The sequence below is a fragment of the Culex quinquefasciatus genome, chromosome 1 (assembly GCF_015732765.1).
Source record: "Culex quinquefasciatus strain JHB chromosome 1, VPISU_Cqui_1.0_pri_paternal, whole genome shotgun sequence".
In the NCBI taxonomy this organism is placed as follows: domain Eukaryota; kingdom Metazoa; phylum Arthropoda; class Insecta; order Diptera; family Culicidae; genus Culex; species Culex quinquefasciatus.
Genome location: NC_051861.1, coordinates 91,724,621 through 91,736,851, shown reverse-complemented (window position 1 = coordinate 91,736,851; position 12,231 = coordinate 91,724,621). Strand labels below are relative to the sequence as shown.

Below are 12,231 nucleotides of genomic sequence, written 5' to 3'. Positions count from 1 at the left end.
ATTGCTAAGGGCATAGAATAGAAGTCCAACTGTCAAAAACAAGTTGTATCACTTTTTTCTCGAGAACAAGTAGCGCCGCGTATCGGCGATGGTATACTTTATTATGCCACTACTCTGGCATAATTTCAAGAAAGTGTTGCTGAAGGTGACAACAACACCATTATTGATTTTTATTCGGAAGAATTTAATTAAAATTTGTTTTATTCTTAGCATCAACAAACCGGGAGTGAAACACGCAGACAAAGAGGCAGTATGGAAAGTCTGCTGCTGTATTTTTCTATGGTTCTAAACTTTCACAGCGCTTTTAAACTTCGTTTTGAAAATTAATTTTTAATCAGCATATATGATTTGTTTTACCACAATTTTTGCATCACATTGCCGAAAAATTGACATCATTGCAGTTGAAAATCAAATTATATTTAAAAACGAATCTCTTCATGAGGCAAGCGCTTGAAATTCTATGTGTGAATACGAGTATCCTGCGCCTTCACTTTGTGAAATATTTTCAAATACTTAGGTTTCCATGGCGTCAAAATCTTTGCGCTTGAAAGAAGATTTAGTTGTTTGGTACTAGCAATAGTGGCCAACTGCTACACCCACAGTTGGGCAGCGCCATCCCAGAAAATAAAGAACACGATCTAGTAGTATAAAGGTGTGAACAGACACAGAGGATAAATCTCAAGATTAGCGAAAGCGTTATTCTCATAGGTTCATTTTCAAAACAGTTCATCAACCAAAAAAGTGCCGATATCGAGACTCGAACAAAAGACCTTCCAGTTCCTGACTACACAGAAAAAAATCAATTCTCGAAAACGTGAAGTCAGTTCACAATTATGAGAACCACGAAGGAATATATTCACGTTTTTGGTGCAAATGCACCATACTCATGAATAAATTCCTTCGTGGATCTCACATTCGTGAACTTAATTCACGATTACGGAATTGATTTTTCTGTGTAACAAGATATCGTCACCAATGTTTTTAATTATTCTTACTTTACATTTTGAGATGGATCAACTATGTTTCCCTGAAATAAACTATCAAATAACTGTTTTTATGCTAACCAAACTAAAAATTTATTTAATATTTAATTTTATAACCTTATTTACCAATGGGAGCGAATGACCCATACGATGAATGAAGTGTAGCTTGACCATTCTGCCTAAGAACCTCCAGAACCGGTATCCGAAACATTCGGTTTCGGTTCTGCGTGACCGGAAGTTGATATTTGTGACTCAGATTTGTTAAAAAAGCAAAATTCCCATTTTTTCAAGCGATTATCCTCGATTTTAGGCTCAGCGACACCTAATTTTGCAATTTTGAACGACATAAACATCAAAAAATATTTGCAACAGCCTTATTTTGCGCATAATATAATAAATATTTCAAAAAGTTTTAATTCTGAAAAATATAGGTTTTAAATTTTCCGTTGTAACCAATTTGCCGTCATCTTGGACAAAAGCCGATCCGCCATTTTGAAATCTGGTATAATTATGGTACAGCTGAACCCCGCTAGTTTGGAATTTTGGAATGTATAAAAAATCGTGTTTGATCGCTTTTAGAATAAATCAAATTGGTACCCTTTAAGGCCGTTGCAAATATTTTTTGAAGTTTATGTCCTTCGGCTCTGATCAAAGTCGAAGGGGCAAAACATAAAAAATATAAAAATTTAAATTACAAGCCTAGGTTTCAACATTTGGATGAAAAAAGTGTTTTAAAATGCATTTTACAGGCGTACAGTTGCTTTCCAATAATTAGTTTTGAAAATATCGAGGTATTGACGGAATTTTTTTTTCGCAAAAAAAAATCGTGGGAGTGTACAATGGTATTTTATGAATATATAAAATGTTTTCAAAGGAGTTCAAACAAGGGGGCGGGCGACATAAACTTGAATAAACATAACATAAACATAAAATATTTGCAACGGCCTAATTGACAAAAAAAAGAATGTTCAAATAAATGCACACACTGTACGTTAATCCACCAAACCTTGTGTTTATGTATACAATTGTTTTGTAATAAAAAAGGACGAACCCCAGACGAACCTGATCAATTGTTCAGTTTTGGCTGCCAATATACAGTACCATGTAGCCCTGTGGTAAACCTTCGAATACATAAGCAATAGATTAGGAGTTCAATCCTCGGCTCAATCCAACACAACTGAACTGCCCATGATCGCATAAATGTCCCATATGCATTTTCATCGTTGGAATGCATTTTAAATTGATTTCAGCTAATTGCATTTAAATTTCCGTTATAATTTAGAAGTGTTTTGAATATTTTTTTGCCCCCTGATTTTTTGGGCCAACTTTGAAGGGGTTACAAAACTTTAAATAAAATTTGTAGCAACCTAATCATGATACATTATGAATTTCAATTTCTAAAGTTTTTGTTCGTGTATTGTTTAAATCACACAAATTTTGAGTTGACTCCGGCTGTTAAATTGACAGTTTTGATGGATTTTGTTGCATCGTTTCGTCGGTAAGTTTAATCAAAATTGAAATTGACTTTATAGCTATAGGCCACCATTACTAGTATGGCTCCGGATACCCATATTTACTCTAAAAATTTTAGAGCGCCCACTGCGGGATTCTAACAAGCAACCAGTGCGCGGTCCGATTGATTAACAACGGTGGAAAGACGGTATGTTGCCATTAGGTAAAAAGACGAAGTTACAAAATGTTAGCCAGACATGTCACACTAATTTTGTGCTATGAAATGTTTGAAAATTACAAAAAAAAATGTTTTAGAGGATTTAACTTCAATAGAAGATTTTAGGATTTTAAGCGGTATATGCACTTCGGAAGGAACCGGTCAAGAAAAAAATCAAATGGGCAGCAGCGGCAGCTAAAGCAAACCAGAGAGGGTGAAGAAAAGCTCAAGAAATCGCTCCCTCTCCTTTGTTCTGCTGTTCGTAAAGCTGTTTCTTAACCCCTTTCCTTCCCAACTGCGTACTACACCCAAAGTTAAAGAACGAGGGGATAGTCCTCACGAAAAGAAACGTGAGGAAAGTGCTATATTGCGAGTATAGTCCTCTCGCGTGTTCATCCGTTCACTGGAACAGATCATCCTTTGAGTGGCTTATATGGACAAACGACCGCCACTTAGTCACCGAACCATGGTGGCCCATACGACAAAGGCACGGTTTAATATGCCGAAGGTCTTGGGTTCGAGTCTCGGTACCGGCACTTTTTTTTTGATAGATGAACTTTTTTGGAAAATGAACCATGAGTAAAGTACTCTCGGTAGTTTCGGGATTTATCCTCTCCGCCCGCACACAGTACCATTTTACTACCGAATCGTGCTCTTTATCCTCTCGTATGCCGATGCCCAGTTCTGGGTGTAGCCATTACAAAGGACAACACCAAAAATTTTAAGCAACATTTGAAATAAACGCACAAGATTTTTGACAGCTGTATTTTTCAAATTCTCAGGCATAGGTCCCAATGTAACAAAACCTTCAGTGTTAAAAATAACTGGTGGGTCAGTTTTAAACTTCGAGTTTTGTGAAAAAACTAACATGAAACCTCGGTGACGAACGAGGTGACGAATTACCACACTTCGGTTAGTTCAATAAACAACATCATCTAGTCTAGAACTTTAGTCCTTACGGCACTTTCAGGTCTTTCACCAAAAGTTTATAATTCATATCATGATATTCAGGAATTTTCTTAAGGACTGAGATATTAGTATATAAAAACACACACAGAACACGGCGCTTATGTGCTGCCCGCGACCCGCACTTTGGTGACCACTTATCTAGAGCCTGCTCAGTCACCGTCTTTCGTATTGATCCTGAATACTACAAATAAATCAATTTTCGTTCGTTTTGATATTATATTTCCGAACTAGCAGTGTCCTACTGTTACAGTTTGTTTACATTGGATTAGACCAGCTGGATTTGACAGTTATACCGGTTCGGTGTACACTGTGAAGCCAGAATAGTGAGAAGTGGCAAAATCCATGCAGCACTTCTGATACACGTCGCCATCTTGTTTTTGCTCTCAGTTATACTTCTATTCTATGATTTGACTTAAGTGTTCATAACTTTAGAAGGTGGCCGCTAAAATAAACTGTTGCGGAATGCTGTACACAATCCACGCACAAATATTCGAAAATGTCTGTAAGAGTTAAAGAATTGACAGACTGAATGTTACCAAAAAATGGGTAATTTGACGAAACTGAACAAAACTAAAGTTAAGTAAATGCAATAAGCGTGTACGAAGTAAACATAAAAATAATTGACAAAGCCAACCAACTCAATTTTTGGAAACCGAAATTATAAAATCACAGAAATGCTTGCACAAAATATTATGACTCCTAATTTAAGGATACTTTGCAACCTGTCAGGTAAGCGAAAAACCTTTCGTATAGTTAAAAAACAAACCTAAATCTCCTCAACTCTCCCCGTAGCCCGTTACATCACCCGGCGCAACGTGAGCCTTTCCTCCGTCTGCCTGGACCACAAGTGGCGCCGCGAGCTCGCTACCGCGCAACCCCAACAAATCGGGCCCGCTGACCGACCTGCCGGACTACACCTTCATGGACGGATCCGTCAGCCGCTGGGTTCCAACAGAAGAAGCGCCTCCTCCAGCAGCGTGACCTTGCGGCTAAGATCGTCACCATGTCCAGCGAGATGGACTTTGCGCTGGATCGGTACAACCGGATTCAGGACAAAGAGGCGCGCGACCGGCAAGCGCTTATCGATAGCAAGCTCAAGCCCAAGGGACACCGGCTGTTGGCCAAGTAGGACGGGGGTCGTTTGTAAATAATCTTCTCTTTATTGTGTAGTTAATAAAAGCGATTTGAGGAAATTAAATCTAGTTTCGAATTTCGTCCAATTTCTTCATCAACGCGTCCACCCGAGACCCACTGAGTTCGTTTTGCCAACTACCGCCGTCCTTAAAATATGACCCAACGATGGCAGCGTCCGCCGCGTTCCAATATTTGTCGATATTCTCGAGAGTCACGCCGGAACCAATGATGAGCGGCAGTCTCGTCTTGTTCCTCAAACTTTGAACTTCCTCCACACTCGTTTCACTTCCGGTTGAACTCCCCGTCAGAATGAGTCCATCCGAGATGAAAAACTCCGCAGCCTTCGCCGTCTCCACAAGCGAAACGTCCTCCGTTATCGCGTGTGAGCTGTGCTTCTTCTTGATATCGGTCAGCACCAGAACCCGCTCGGCGTCAATCGCCTTCCGGTAGCGCAGCACCAGCCCAGCGTTCGCGTCCGTGTAGCCTTCATCTGCGACGTGACCAAACACGTAACCCTCGGCGCGAATAAAGTCCAACCCGGCGGCCTTTGCCACGGCCAGCGCCTCCCGGTTTCCGCAGGCCAGTATTTGAACCCCGCATGGAATGGCAGCTCGCCGAGTGGCTTCCCTCACGGCGGTCGCCAGCCGTGTCATGCAGGCCACCGTTTCCGGACCCAGGTGGCGGGACTGGACGTACGGGACGTCGTGCATGTTTTCGATCATGAGACCGTCCTGGAAGGTGATTGAAAGTAATGATTTTTTCTATTGATGAACGTTTGAAGCCTGATGTTACAATTCCATTTTCAGCGTAGATCTCCGCTTCGCGAACCGCTTTCTTGACTGTTTCGTCGAAGTCCCCGGAGTACAGTGGAGTTCCTTGGTAGATTGAAATTGTTGTTTACATTACACAAAATCGCGTTGAATGCAGGTTTCGCGAACATTTACCAGGCAAGGCACCGACGTGGATCATTCCAATTATTGGAAACTTTTGACTTAATAGCTGTTTGAATCTAGACAACATTTTGCTCACTTTGTTTTCACTCTTGTATGCTTTACAGACTGTGTGAAAGTGAGGTTAGCTGAGTTCGAACCGGCTGTTTCCATGACGTCATAGAAGCAAGAAGCACGATTAACTGATTGTCAGTACAGTTTTGGATCTCAGAGAAATGATTTAGCCGTGAGCGATTCTTCTGACGGCTTGGCCCAAAATAACATCCATGTGGGAGACTTTTATGATCTAGTGAATATTTTCATGATGATCGATGCTGTGGCCTTTCACACAAATGCGTCACTTGGCAGGATTGATCTTCTGGTTCCGTTGGCATAGTTGTTCTGTTTGTTCAGTCCCTGAATGTACCACTCATCCGTATTCTTAATCAACGTTTGCTTTCCGTTGAGGTTCACACTATTTGTGTCGCAGAATTTCTTGGACATCCACCTCCTTGCCGTTCACCAAAAACACTTTTCCTGTGGGGCAGGCCTGTTCTCGTAGTAGGGACTCCGTACGGTTTTTTAAATTATTTTTATTAGGTCCTTTTCGGTGCTGGGACCTGGTTAGGACCGAATCGGCTTTTGTAATTACATTTTTCTTAAAGCTAAGAGTAATTACTTGTGTGTAAAAGCTAGTGGGAGCGGAGCCGATTACCCGCGGTCTACTCGGGGTTAGTAGGTAAAGGGATTGTTGTTAAAAGACAAGGCGTGGGAAGGGAAGGGGTTTTGGTTGGCTTTGCTAGGCTTTGTTGTTGTCCTCAGCCGTTGGAGAAGGTAGTAATAGAACACTTGGTGGGGTTGACGACCATGCGGTTTGTTTCACACCAGTCCGCGAAGATGTTCAGTTCCCGTTGAGAGGGCTTGAGCGTCGGCAGCATTATTCACTTGACAGTAGATCTTCATGTAGTCTGCGTAGGGAGTGGTTGCAGTCGTTGTAGTATAGCAGGAAGACGAGTGGTCCGAGAGGATTTTCCTGTGTGATACCCGAAAAGGCTCTCAAGGCAGCCGTTAAGCAGTTTCCAATCTTGGCGTTGATTTTCCGGCCGGCCAGATAGGACTGGAACCAAGTAAGAAAAGTCCCGCAGATTCCCATACTTTCCAGTTTTCAATTCAATACAATTTGTGTTTTTATTAGAATTTAGCAGTTCTGTTCCAGGATGTTACATTTGCAATTGGGTACTAAAGCCCTATGTAAATTTTCATGTACAACGGTAAAACACACGATTAAAAACCATTTCTGATCACTTTTTTTCATTTTAACACAAAAAAAAATTGAATTATTTTTTCGATGGATCGACTATGGCCCCCTTGGAACGAGCTGTCAAGTAGAAGCTTTTCTGTCAAGAAGAACCGCGAGGTAAAATTTCAAAATTGATTTAAAAATCCATTTTAAACTCTTTGTGGTCGTACGAAGAGTCATTGTACTCAGAACAATAAGCTTTATCACTGTAAACAATAATATCAGCAATCTAAGCTTCATTTTAGGACCCAATTCAGAGATTTGTGCACCGGACTTAGTCCGTGCGACCTACCCTAACTTAAATTATAGCAAAGACCCTCACTTGAGTTGGGCACAGTGGCCAAAGGTGCTTTTATTCACACCGTCAGCACAGACGAGCGCTCCGCGCGGCGGTGCAGTTTTTGCAGCACACGGCCAGCTTTGCTGATGTGGGCTTTTGGGTTTCCCCTGGGGACATCGAGTGTCTTACCAGGGAATTGATTCCATTATTAAGTGCTAGGCCGCGGTAGTAATAACATCGATGTCATTAATTATTTAGAAACATAATATAGTTGTTAGAGATAAACTTTGATCTTTAAATTACTTTAATATCACATCATATGCGCCAATCCTTACCGCTCGGCGGCGCATGTGGTGACAGTCGGTAACTTAAATTAATTTAGTAATTTAGTTTAGAGTACAATGTGCAACGTGTCGTTTGGAGCAGTGTTATTGTGCTGGTAAGTACCTTTTTAACTATTCCCGGTTTGTGTTGGGAACTACTAAATTAAGTGTGTCGTTATTTCGTTATTTCGTTCGGTCGTTATTATCAACACCGGTACAGCCAGTAGTGAGATAATCAACACAATCCTGCACACACAGACATTTCCTCAGAACTTGACTCTAGATTGGATTTTATTGAAAAAAATTAAAAACACAAAATTTTAGCAGATTTTAAATGTTTGCAAAATAAACTTAAACAAATTAACTTTGATCAGTTTGTGTCATAGTGCGCTTCTCCAGGGTCCGAATGACGGATAGAATATTAAGTCTTCGTCCAAGAAAAACATTAGTCCGAACCGTAGAAAATCCTATAAAGAGGTCGAACTCTCTCTCGACGAAGACAAACATTAGTAAACAACTAAATACGTCCTACTCAGGGCTAGAAAAATTAAATTTGGAAGAGTGTCAGACTTCGTCAACACCCATCAGGCTCAGCAAGTACTGCGCAAAAGTGCCAAAAAAGTTTTGAAAAGTTCGAAACTTTCTTAAGAAAGTCAATTTCGATAAAAGCCTTTTGACCAATTCCTGTATCCAGAATTGGAAGATACACCGAGGCAATTTTAAATAAAAAACGCGAAACGGTAATTCAAGAATTTTTATCGGCCAGTGCTTATTTTGACAGCGCACTTAAGATGGCTCAATTTGATTTTGAAAAAGCCCTCCAATATATACCGGAATTCACCGGTAATTTCGATGACGTTGAAAGTTTCATCAACATCGCTGATATTTTCCATGCTAGAATTGGGGCGAGAAACGCCGACCAGTTACACCAGTTTTTAGCTGTGATTCGGTTAAAGTTAAAAGAAGACGCCAAGGAGAGGGCGATAGATATTATGGCTGATACTTGGCAAGAGGTTCAAAATAACTTGAACACTCTGTATCAAGAAAAAAATACATGGCCAGAGATTCTTAACTCTTGCAATAAATTAGTACAGACTAGACAAGAATCCCTGGAAGAATACCGCCGCAGAGCTGATAAACTCAATAGGCAAATTAAACAAAAAGGGGGAAACGATGCAGCCGAAGAAATTTTAAAAGAAAATTTCATCGGTGGGCTGCAAAGTACCACCCTCATGCAGTTCGCTGCAACTATAGAAGAATGTTCATACGAAGACCTGGCGAACACAATTCTAGAAAGAGGCAAAACGCTAGAACGTATCTTCGAAGCACACAAAGAGAAGATGAAAATTCTTCTTCAAATGCGACTGAAGGCGGTGATGGTGGCGGAAACAGCCTCAGAAATAAAAATTGGAGCAATAAAAAACACGTGGAGAAACCCAGTATGGGGTCACCCAAGTAACCTTACACAACCTCCACCGTTGGGTCCAATTCCCCAACCATATACCACGATGCCGAATCAAATGATTGGATGGCAACCCAATCAAACTCAGAACTTTGGTAATCCAAACAGAACACTAGTTCCGTACGGTCATGTACAAAATCATGAAAACATGACAATGGACAGGTGGGGTAGAGGTCCACCACAATCAAATCAAATGAGTCAACTGAATAATACAATGAACTTCAACCCAGATTTTAATAGCACATTCAATAGTAATCAAAACAGTACGCAACACGTACCAAAAAACTAATACAAGGGGACGTACAAGTCGGATACGGCTCAGTCCTCTTTAAAATAGATCAAAGCGCTGGTAATTATATTGGCTTCAAAGCTAATCAAGAAATTATAGTTCCAGTAGACAAAACCGTTGGAAAACATATGGCCATCCAACTAGCTACTATAACCAACCCACAAACGCCTTCAAGTTACATGTTAGATACGGGGTCACCGAATAACTACATTCATAAAGATCACCTTGAAGTTATAGGTTTAAGTATGCAGAATATAAATCATTATGACAGGCACACCGTTCAAGGGATCGGCAAACAGTTAACACAGACTTGTGGTTCGATATGGGTAAAATTGATAATTGAGAAAGTACATTCCCTATCAAATTCCACGTTCTGGATAATATGATAGTTCCAGCAATCATTGGGCTGGAATTTTTAAAAAACCACACCTCAACAATTGGAAGTTGCTTTGATTATATTACATTTCAACGCTTTCCAGTAAAGAAATCAACGAATAACACGAAACAAAATACGAAAAACGACTACCATAAGGAAACAATAAACGAACAAAAATCCCAACGTATTGGAAAAACCGTAATAATACAAGCAGAAGCAGCAATTGCAACATGTGGTGCAATTGACACCACAAAATCCATGGAACAGGCTATACTGGAAAGCGCTATCGATCTTGATGCTCACCAAGATTGCGATTTCCTAGAATACAAGAACCATAAAGAGATAAAAGGTCCTCAACGAGTAGCTACTCTGATGGAAAAGATAGATCTAGGCCATTTGAATTCATCTCATAGACAATCTATTACTGACATAATCTCTGAATTTAAAAATACCTTTTATAGAAGGGGATCGCCTTACGCGTACTGACGCAGCGGTACATGATATCGAAACAGAAACCTGCATTCCGATTAACAAGCGCCAATACCGATTTCCGGAAGCAACCAAGAAGCATATAAAAGAGCAGGTCGAAGAAATGCTAGAGCAAGGAATTATAAAACCAAGCACGAGCCCTGGAACGCACCAGTCCTTTGCATCCCAAAAACCAGATGCAAATGGCAACCAGAAGTACCGGATGGTCGTAGACTACCGAGCACTTAACACAATTACTAGAAGTTTCGTGTATCCAATTCCATTAATAAACGAAATTCTGGATAACATCGGTGAAAATAGTCTCTTCACATGCCTAGATTTAAAATCGGGTTTTACCAAGTTTCTATAAACCCCAATGATACCGAAAAGACAGCGTTTTCAACGCCTCAAGGGCACTTCGAGTTTGTTGGTATGGCAATGGGGCTCAAAATGCCCCAAGTACCTTTCAAAACTGATGCACACCGTAGTTTACGAATTAGGGGCTGTTAAAGCGTTCGTATATCTAGACGACATAATTGTTTTTGGGAATACAGTGGAAGACCACAATGATACTCTCAAAAGGTTCTAGACGCTCTAAGCAGGCATAATCTTAAAATCGAACCGGCAAAATGCCAGATGTTGAAAACACAGATTGAATATTTAGGGCACATTATTGACAAAAATGGTATCCGCCCTACTGATGCAAATATTAAAGCCATAACTAATCTTAAGCGACCAACTAATATTCGACAGGTTAGATTTTTAGGCACTATAAATTTTACGGTAAGTTTATTTCTAACATCGCCGCTAGAAGGAAACCATTAAATGACCTTCTTAAGAAAGGCGTAAAATTTTCATGGACTCCCCAATGTGAAAGAGCATTCGAGGATTTAAAACAGTGCCTGATATCGGAGCCTCTACTGATCAGGCCGAATTATAAGGACACTTTTGTAATCACTACAGATGCAAGTGATTTTGCCATTGGAGCAGTACTATCAATGCACAAACCATGGATCAACCGATCGCCTTTGCAAGTAGAGCATTGAAAGGTGCCGAGCTTCGATACCATGCTATAGAGAAAGAATTACTAGCTATTGTATGGGCAACCCAGTATTTCCGACACTATATATTTAACCAAAAATTTATAGTGTATACAGACCACAGGCCACTGGTCGCTATCGATAGCCTGAAAGAAACGTCTACCACACTCTCAAAACTTCGCCTTAAATTGTTAGGGCTAGACCGTGAAATTCGCTATAAACAGGAAGAGAAAACGCTGTTGCAGATTTTCTATCTCGAATTGATCATGATAAAACAGAACAAATCAATCCAGAAACTGTTGGCGCAACAACTAGAGCGCAACTCAGAAACCAAAATAGGAATAAACTATCTACTTCTGCAAATAAAGGCTACGATTCATCCGATGATGTGATGTTTAGAGAGCTATCAAACATTGATATTAGTGACGGGAATGAGGATTTACCCGAAGAGGAATACTTTTCGAAATTATACGAAGAATTTAGATTATATGCCGAAGAAAACAAGTCATACGCTACGGAAATTAAGAATTGCAAAACCTTAGACAATGAATCAAATTGCAGTCATACTTTCGTGATAGCAAACAAAAAGTCAGGGTTTTCCGAGATTTCCCAGGTTTACAATCTTCCACATGGTGCAAGAAACATAATTCAAGAGGGAAATTTTGCATTTCTAATGATAATCTTTATGGGGTGATGCTAGATGGTAAACACAATTCTATAATCGACAGCAAAAGTTTTCCAAACATTTGCTTTGTTCTACATTCACACCTTCAGCGAGTGTGCAAATAAACGGATTCATCTAATATCGTTTAGAAAAATTCGGCAGCCAGAAATCCTGCAAATTATAGAGTTCGCCGCTTGGAAGACAAAAACAAAGATATGTTTCTACAATAACCGCTCAGAGATCGTCAACGCAAAGGCGGATCAAATTCAAACTATCCTCCAAGAATTTCACGATGCACCTTTGGGCGGCCACATTGGGGCCCGCAGAATGATAAAAAGGATAAGT

The 12,231-nt window shown here is 40.2% G+C and overlaps 2 protein-coding genes across 2 annotated transcripts; one reads left to right on the top strand and one right to left on the bottom strand.

Annotated features, from left to right (window-relative positions):
* The first annotated feature begins 4,295 nt into the window (after window positions 1-4,295).
* LOC6040441 (39S ribosomal protein L52, mitochondrial) lies at window positions 4,296-4,819 on the top strand. Its single transcript, XM_001849779.2, is given in 4 exon segments — window positions 4,296-4,350; window positions 4,414-4,480; window positions 4,482-4,550; window positions 4,552-4,819. Coding segments are annotated over 4 exon segments (390 nt in total). The 3' UTR covers window positions 4,751-4,819.
* On the bottom strand, window positions 4,759-5,894 carry LOC6040442 (uncharacterized protein F13E9.13, mitochondrial). The gene is made up of 3 exons (XM_001849780.2): window positions 5,700-5,894; window positions 5,548-5,630; window positions 4,759-5,486 (listed from the first exon to the last, which is right to left on the bottom strand). The coding sequence occupies exons 1-3, from the start codon at window positions 5,773-5,775 to the stop codon at window positions 4,821-4,823; spliced, it is 825 nt and encodes a 274-aa protein (XP_001849832.2). The 5' UTR covers window positions 5,776-5,894; the 3' UTR covers window positions 4,759-4,820.
* Between the last annotated feature and the right edge of the window lie 6,337 nt (window positions 5,895-12,231).